Consider the following 9,169-nt stretch of genomic DNA (forward strand, 5'->3'; position numbering starts at 1 on the left):
CCAATCTGTTGGTGGCCTTTTTGTCTTATTGACAGTGTCTTTTGCCTTACAGAAGCTTTGCAGTTTTATGAGGTCCCATTTGTCAATTCTTGATCTTACAGCGCAAGCCATTGCTGTTCTGTTTAGGAATTTTTCCCCTGGCACCATTTTTTCTAACCTCCTAAAGACAATCACGTCATTTCCAAACAGGTACTAACTGAACGCTTGGATGCTCTTCTTCTGGAAAAAGCAGAGACTGAACAACAGTGTCTGTGTCTAAAAAAAGAAAATGTTAAAATGAAGCAAGAGGTTGAGGTAAGACAATATTTAGTGTTCTTTTATCCGTTAACTTACACAGAATAATAATGAATTTTACAGCTGAATAGAATCTTAAGCATCTAATCTAGCCAAGCATGGATACACATGCCAGCACTTGGGAGGCTCAGGCAGGAAGATGTCAAAGTCAAGGCCAGCCTGGGATACTTAACAAGGTACTTACTGTTTCTAATAAAAGAAGCCAACAAGATGACTCAGTAGATAGAGGTGCTTGCCTCCAAGCTTGGTGACCTGCCTCCAACTCCAAACTCCAAAAAATATACATGGTAAAAGAGATAACTGACTCCTACAAGTTATCTATAACTGCCACAGTGTGCCATGGCACATGCACACATCTCTCTCTCTCTCTCTCTCTCTCTCTCTCTCTCTCATACACACATACACACACACACACACACACACACTAAATAATTTAGTTTTCAAAAGGTTATCTAATCCAGTCTTATCACAAACAAGTCAGCTCTAGAAGCACAGACCCATAATTCCAGCCACTCAGAATGCGAAAGGTATGAGGTTCACATGTTCAGGGCCAGTCTAGCATCCAGAATGAGTTCAAGGCCAGCTTGAACCGCTTTGTAACACTTTGTGTCAAACAGTGAAAAGAGGAATAGGGATATGGCCCAGTAGTAGAATGTTTGCCTGTGTGTAGAGGACCTGGGTTCAATTACTTGTTCAGCTGACAGTACTAAAAGCATGCCGTTATACAGAGATAAACTAACATGTTATTTCTTGCATAGTTTAATCTTTCTTATAACCATGTCATTCTTTAATAAAAATCTTTTAAGATTTTGAGTTTTTCAAAACTCTAGATACTTTGTTCTGCTCAGGTTTAAGACATTTAGTATCACATTATTATTTTCTTGTCTGTAAGGTTTTAGCGTATTTTCTCTAAAATGTCTCTTACTAATCTATTCAAGAGAAGTACACTGAAGCTTTTTACCTTAAATAATTTAATACCTTTAAAAAGATTGTTAAATACAGAGGTTTCCAAGTTGTTACTTTAAGTAAAAGATTTTGTATTAATGATAATAGTTCTACTTAAGTGAGGCAAGCCCTAAACAAAATTCTTCAGATTTCAGAATCATATTTCTCTAGGTATATTCTGTTCACCTCTTCCCCCATCATCTAGTTAACTAGAGATTTCTTTCATCTTCAAAGATTTACTTGTGCTTCTTTTTGTAATAGGATTCTGTAACTAAACTGGAAGAGACACACAAAGAGTTTGAACAATCACATAGAAACTACGTAAAAGAAATTGAAAGCTGTAAAAATGAGCTGAAGGCAGTGCACTCAGAGCACAGCAAAGAAACGGCCATCTTACAAAAAGAACTGGAAGAAGCTGTCCATAAGCAAGTAGAGCTGATAGAACAGCTTAAGTCTCAGAGTGACTCTGAAAATAATGTGAAAAAACTGCAGGAAGAGATTCAAAACATCACAGCAGCATTTGAGGAACAGATTTCATGTCTAGAGAAGCAATTAGAAGCTACCAGTGATGAAAAACAACAAGAGATTATTCATCTCCAGAAAGTCATTGAGGACAACGCTCAGCACTACCAAAAAGATATTAATACTTTCCAAGCAGAGATTTTGCAGTTGAGAGCTACACACAAAGAAGAAGTTACTGAGCTGCTGTCCCAAATAGAAACATCAGCTAAAGAACATGAGGCAGAAATAAATAAACTAAAAGAGAACAGAGTGACACAATGTGAGGCAAGTGAGAACATTCCAGAGAAATACCAATGTGAATCAGAAAACTTAAATGAAGTTGCCTCAGATGCAAGCCAGGAGAGTCAAAATTGCTCTGTGGCCTTCCAGGAAGATCCTTCTGCGGAACAAACAGTATGTGATAAAGTCAGACAATTGGAAGATTCATTAAAAGAACTGGAATCTCAACATAGTATCTTAAAAGATGAAGTGACTTATATGAATAATCTCAAGTTAAAACTTGAAATGGATGCCCAACATATAAAGGATGAGTTTTTCCATGAACGAGAAGACTTAGAGTTTAAAATTAATGAACTGTTGCTGGCTAAAGAAGAACAGGGCTATGTAGTAGAAAAATTAAAATATGAACGAGAAGATTTAAATAGGCAACTTTGCTGTGCTGTGGAACAACATAACAAAGAAATACAGCATCTTCAGGAACACCATCAGAAAGAAATCTCTGAACTAAGTGAGACATTTATGTCAGGTTCAGAAAAAGAAAAGTTAGCATTGATGTTTGAAATACAGGGTCTTAAGGAACAGTGTGAAAATCTACAACATGAAAAGCAAGAGGTCGTTCTAAACTATGAGAGTTTACGAGAGATGATGGAAATTTTACAAACAGAACTTGGAGAATCTGCTGGAAAAATAAGTCAAGAGTTTGAAACAATGAAGCAACAGCAAGCATCTGATGTTCATGAGCTTCAGCAGAAGCTAAGAAGTGCTTTTAATGAAAAAGATGCTCTTCTTGAAACTGTGAATCGCCTCCAAGGAGAAAATGAAAAATTATTATCTCAACAAGAATTAGTACCAGAACTTGAAAGTACCATAAAGAACCTTCAGGCAGATAATAGCATGTACTTAGCCAGTCTTGGTCAAAAAGATACCATGTTACAAGAATTAGAAGCAAAGATAAGTTCTCTTGCTAAAGAAAAAGATGACTTTATAAGTAAAGTCAAAACTTCCCATGAAGAGATGAATGATCTCCATCAGAAATGGGAAAGGGAACAGAGACTGTCTGCAGAACTCAGGGAAGCAGCAGGGCAAGCTGCCCAGCACAACAGTGAACTGAGACAAAGAGTAAGCGAGTTAACAGGGAAACTAGATGAACTAGTAAGAGAAAAGAGTCAAAATGACCAAAACATTACGGTTCAAATGAAAACTATGACGGAAGACCAAGAAGCTCTGTCATCTAAAATCAAGTCTCTTTATGAGGAAAACAATAGGCTACATTCAGAAAAGGCCCAGTTGAGCAGCGATTTAGAAGCTCTTCAGGCTCAACGAGATTTTGCCCATAAAGAACATGTTGCTGAAGTCGAAAAGAAACTCCGGTTAATGGTTGAAGAGCGAGATGATTTAAATAAACTGCTTGAAAATGAGCAAGTTCAGAAGTCATTTGTTAAAACTCAGTTGTATGAATATCTTAAGCAACTGAGGGCAAGCATTTTAGAAGAAAATGAAGAGGAAGATGTTGTCAAACTTCTACAAGCTGTAGGTGAATCTTTAGTGAAAGTAAAGGAAGAAAACCATAACATAGTCTTTGAATATGATGCAAGGGTATTAGAATTAGAAAATAAGATTAAGTGCCTTCAAGAGGAGAGTGTAGTTCAGTGTGAAGAACTAAGGACTTTAGTAAGAGACTCTGAGCAAGAGAAAATTCTCCTAAGAAAAGAATTAGATGCAGTCACATCAGCAAAAGAGGCCCTCCAACTTAATCTTTTAGAAATGAAGAATACTAATGAAAAAGCAAGCCTTGAAAACCAGACTCTTTCAACTCAGGTTGAAGAATTATCTCAGACAATACACAGCAAAAATGAAGTCCATGATGCAAAGGTTCTTGTAATAGAACATGAAAACCTAAGGCTACTGCTTGAACAGAGGGAATCTGAACTCCAAGATGTGAGAGCAGAATTGATACTGCTAAAGGTACTATTATTTTGAGTTTTATTGATTCGAATTAATCCTTAGCTCTGCTCATAGGTTGTAGAAAATACATGTATTAACATTTTTATAGTCTGAAATCAAGTTAGCTTTTAGCATTTAGGCTCAAGCAGCAAATTTCTGGCAAATGAATTAGTAAGCACTGTGATGTGGTGTATCTCAGTCAAGTGTGCCTAGTCATGAGCAAAACTAATGAAGGACCAATGGGAACTGCCGCAGGGCACAGACGGTGCTTTTCTTTTTAAAGAACCCTTGATCAAAGAATGAACTACGTGGTGTTTCGTTTTAGTTAAAAATCTGAAGTTCCCTTAGAAACTGGGCTGTGAAGTGATAACAGGTGATGACCATATAGTCATTTCTTTATTATGTATGTATTTGGGGTGTGTCAGATTATTCATGTTGCTCTTTGGCACTATTTTAATAAGGGCCATATATATAATAAATGTAGTATTGCTTACTCTAGCAATTGAAAATAAAAATAACCAAACTGCTGTTTACATGGTTTTTCTAGGTAAAGATATTCTCATTATTAAAATGGTAACAGTTTTATTGTGGGGATTGAAATGAATTCTGGTTTAGGGGTTCTTTTGTTTTGTTTTTTTTCTCTATAAAATCTAGGATTCCTTAGAGAAATCGCCTTCTGTAAAAAATGATCAACTTTCATTGGTAAAAGAGCTGGAAGAAAAAATAGGTAACTATGGTTTTATATGTGTTGTCACCATTAATTAGACAAACATTTTATTAGTGTTTAAGATAGATGGAGAACTATAGACTAAATTAGTGAGTTATTCAATACACAGTAATTGGCTGCCTTTTCCTCATTCCCCAATTGTCTTCTGCCATCTGTTTGCCTTCTCTTCCAAATGCCACTTTCTATCATTTAATCCAAACAAAAATGCTGTTGTAACTCCATTCATAATTGATTCTGTGGATTAATTTTGGATTGTTTTATCCATGTAGACATTTTGGATAATCAGCTGTTGTATATAATAGCACTAGCAAGGGCAAGCAAGGTCCAGACAGTATGCTCAAAGAACTCCTTAACAGGAAGAAGTTAAGTTCAGTAGTTAGGTAGGATGTGAGATGATGCTGATATACAAAGTTGCCTGTTTTAAGAAAAATATCCCTCCCTTTGGGCCCTGAAGAGGGAGATGTATAACACAAGAAGAAAAGGTGTTTTAGCAAGAAGTGTGCTTTTCTCTTGATTTTCTTTTTAAATGACATCAAGGAGACCAGAAAGTTCCCAAGGAGTAGCTGATTATAAACTCATTATTGCAATGCTCAGCAGAGTTAAGCCTTCATACATATCTTTTGGTACCATTTAGTGATTTTATGAACTAGCTCTTTTGTTCCTGCTGAAAGATGAAGAAATAAAGATTTAACAAGTGTTGTATGATGTGTCCACGATTCTTCAGTTTAGTACCCAGATAGACTGGGGAAAGGAACATGGAAAAGAGTTCAGAATGACTCTCAATTTCCTCTCAAAGATGGTTTAAGTGAAAGAGGGTGCTCCATTTTAGACTAAATATATGTATCATCATCATATGTATATAGGATGCTATATACATCTGTAAGTGAGATAACTAGCATAAAGGTAGAAAAATGCATAGTCAAATTATGGGGATAAAAAGCCAGAGAGAGAGAGACAGAGAGGCATAAATAAAGACCAGAGATAGTTCCCATCTTTAAATGACAGAAACACTAAACGGAATTGAGAAGAAGCAGCTAGTAGGTAGGAAATCTCTAAACAAAAGTCTGAAAGTCAAGCAATGTCCGAGTGACAGACGTGGGAAAACCTTTAGCCACGGCAGATGCTGCTGATGGGTTAAGTGAGTGCTGAGAGCTATCTATTGAGTTAAGCAACACAGAGGACAGTTTCCTGATGTGCTGGGGCCGAGGCCTGGTTGAAGTGGCCTTCTAAAGAAAGATGGAGAAGAGAAATTTAAGATTAGATACACAGACAACTCTTTGAAAAGTTTTTGCTCTGTAAGAGGAACAGTGTGATTTCTGTTGTTATGATTTTTTTTAAATGGGAAAACAAGCATGTTTATGATATTACACCTCCTACTATGGTCTCTCCCCTGCCTTTTGTAGATTCTACTATTTATTCCTGATATACTGATGTGTTTCATTATATTACTCCTGTATCTGTATAATATATACAGATGCCTGCCATACCCTGTGTGGAGGTCAGCAGTTAACGTTTAGGAGTCAATTCTTTCCTTCTCCTGTGGGTACCAGGGATAACGCAGGTCCTCAGGCTTGCACAGCAAGCATTTTTACCTGCTGAACCATTTCATCGACCTTGATAATATGATCTTGTTGTGTGTTTATAAACTGTTGAGAAAAAAAAATCCCCTGAAAAGGGGGAATCACCATTATAATGCTTGAGTGGCGAAGGAGGGTTGTGTTATAAATAGCAGAGCTGTGCTATGTGCATGCGACCTGGAAGAGTGACAGGGGCCTTTGGTGCACATGTCACTATATACATGATGCACCCGAGTGATCACTGTGAACAGAACTCTTAACTGCAGTTAAGAAAAGATTACATAAAGCCCTAAACTCGAGTTTAACTGGACAAGGTAGTCAGACAGGGTGAAGAAAGGTGATCACTACAGAAATGTGCATTACACATTTCCTACTTGTCCTGCTTTACAAACTGTCTCCTAAAATCCTCTCACACTCAACAAACAGTAAAAGTCTTAGGAACTCCAGTTCCTAGGGATTTAAGAAATGACCTTGGGAAATAAACAATACGAACAGAGAAAGTTTTACATAATTTATCTCACTTTGCTAATCAATAATTAAGGTTTCTGTTTACAAAATAAAGTTCTGGGTACTTATTAATTTTAAGCTGCAAATTTTGTGTTCAAGAATAAAACTATGGGGTTAAGATAAGTAATTTCACTATTTTTTCTTTTTAACTTTATATATGATCCTTTCATTTTCTATTTTAGAAAGTCTGGAAAAAGAATCCAAAGACAAGGACGAGAAAATAAGTAAGATAAAACTAGTTGCTGTGAAAGCAAAGAAAGAACTAGATTCTAACAGGAAAGAGGTAAGGCAACATAAAAAGCACAAGATTTTAGAATCCTATGTTGTGGAAAATCAAGTATTTCTATATGTGAAAAACACGCATTATTTTTACAACAGGCCCAGACACTACGGGAAGAACTAGAATCCGTCCGGTCAGAAAAGGAGCGCCTGTCTGCTTCTATGAAGGAGTTCCTCCAAGGAGCAGAAAGCTATAAGGTACAACAGTTACTTTAATAACAGACTTTATTCGTAACTAACAGGTATACTAGAATTTTAAAACTGGTACTTAAAATCCGTTGTTTTGGCTATTGAAATTTAAATTTCCCTGGTTTTGTTTTTTGTTTAGTGTACATAAAAGGTTAGTCTTTAGTTGTATCTGGGGGGTTTTGTCTGTTTGATTTTAGACGGGGTTTCACTGTGTAGTCCTGGCTATCCTGGAAACAGAAATCCTGGCTTCTAACTACTGGAATGAAAGGCATTTGACACCACACCTAGAAAAGTTAGCCTTTAAATAGTGCTTTTAAATTATTATTTCTTAAAATTAAAATCCATTGAGGGATTTCCTCATAATAAAACATAAAGAAAGGACAGCTGCTTCAATCTAGTGTGTTCACAGTGAAGTGATGATACCAGACAGGTCTAGAAGAGTAGAACTCAGCTACCTGAGGGATATGCTTATTTACTTTGCTTATTTACTTTCATAACATGAGACTCTTACATTTTTTTCAAATCTAACAGAATCACTAAATGCAAAACAAAAACTACATTTCTTCACATATTTATTCACTCAACAATATTTATGTAGATTCCTGGTTCTGGACAAATGATGGTCAACAGCAGACTTTCCTAAATTCCCTTACTCTTAAATTCTAGTAACAGGAACAGGTAGACAAAAGGACAAGGTAGATGCTGTATAAGAAAGGTGACTACGGAACAAAGGATGAACAGTTAGAATTCTCATCAGACTCAGCTTAAAAAAAGACATAGAGACTCCAACATATATTGTTCAAACACTTCACCTGTCTTATATGTGTATTTTCAGAAGAAATAAAAGTATCTTATCATCATCGCCTATTTACAGGTGAGTCTCTGAAGCACAAAGACTCAAGGCCACTGCTTTAAAAATTGTAAGAAACTAGGAACATTGCAGAGCTGGAGTCTTACCAGGTGTTCCCATTTGGTTCATGCCAATTAAGTTATAATATACCACACAAATTTAAAGCAAAAATTAGAGAGCAAAGAATTAGAAAGGTAGTTGAAGTAAGCATAATCCAGTCTTTACACTATACACACCAAAATAAATTCTGTATTATGAAATATTTTTAATATCTAAAATAAAATTCTCAACCCTTTGCTGACTTCTGATACTAAATATTTTTTATAAACTTAAAAGCAATTTTTGAATTTACAAAGTAGATATTGAAAGATTAAACTTATACGTGGTTTAATTGTGGAGAAAATTAGTAGGTTATGGTATTATAAAGTGTAAAATCAAAAGCAAAATCCTAATGTAACTGACCAATGAAAAAGAAATAAGCTCATATTTAAATTGTAAAGTATGTCTTTAATGGATTTATAAGATCATGTATATTAAGGGTACTACTCTTGGCATATTGCCAAATGCCAATTTCACTTTTACATTTTCATATTAAGTATTTTAAGAATTTCAAATGTGTTCTTAAGGTGTCACGATGGCTTGATTCTATGTTCTGACCTAGTAAAGGCTTCATCACTTAGAGCTGAATCTTGTCTTTTATTGAAGAATCTTCTGCTAGAATACGATAAGCAGTCAGAACAGCTGGACGTGGAAAAAGAACGCGCTAATAATTTTGAACGTCATATAGAAGACCTGACCAAACAATTAAGAAATTCGACTTGCCAGGTAATTTCAACTTGGATACATTTAGACAAGCAAATTATAGTAAATCATTTTAATCTCATTTTTTCTTACACAAGAAGTTAAACTGTAATCAGAAGAAAAGTTTTTTTTCATTTTTTTGGATTAGGAAAAGAATTTGACTAAATAGCTTGTCTTAGTTAGGGTGTTACTGCTGTTAATAGACACCAAGACAACTCTTATAAGGACAACATGTAATTGGGGCTTACATGTATATATACAAGCATATACAAACCATCACAATAGCATATACAAACCATCACAATAGCATATACA

The 9,169-nt window shown here is 35.5% G+C and overlaps 1 protein-coding gene across 1 annotated transcript in view; it reads left to right on the forward strand.

Moving 5' to 3' along the window:
- Window positions 1-9,169, forward strand: part of Gcc2 (GRIP and coiled-coil domain containing 2) — a 54,589-nt gene that overhangs the window by 15,217 nt on the left and 30,203 nt on the right. Inside the window, exons 5-10 of the mRNA XM_021174395.2 lie at window positions 190-294; window positions 1,501-3,945; window positions 4,579-4,651; window positions 6,918-7,018; window positions 7,114-7,212; window positions 8,759-8,878. Of these exons, the coding sequence (XP_021030054.1) occupies window positions 190-294; window positions 1,501-3,945; window positions 4,579-4,651; window positions 6,918-7,018; window positions 7,114-7,212; window positions 8,759-8,878 (2,943 nt within the window). The remainder of the gene's footprint in view (window positions 1-189; window positions 295-1,500; window positions 3,946-4,578; window positions 4,652-6,917; window positions 7,019-7,113; window positions 7,213-8,758; window positions 8,879-9,169) is intronic.

Source organism: Mus caroli, chromosome 10 (genome assembly GCF_900094665.2).
Source record: "Mus caroli chromosome 10, CAROLI_EIJ_v1.1, whole genome shotgun sequence".
Taxonomy (NCBI): domain Eukaryota; kingdom Metazoa; phylum Chordata; class Mammalia; order Rodentia; family Muridae; genus Mus; species Mus caroli.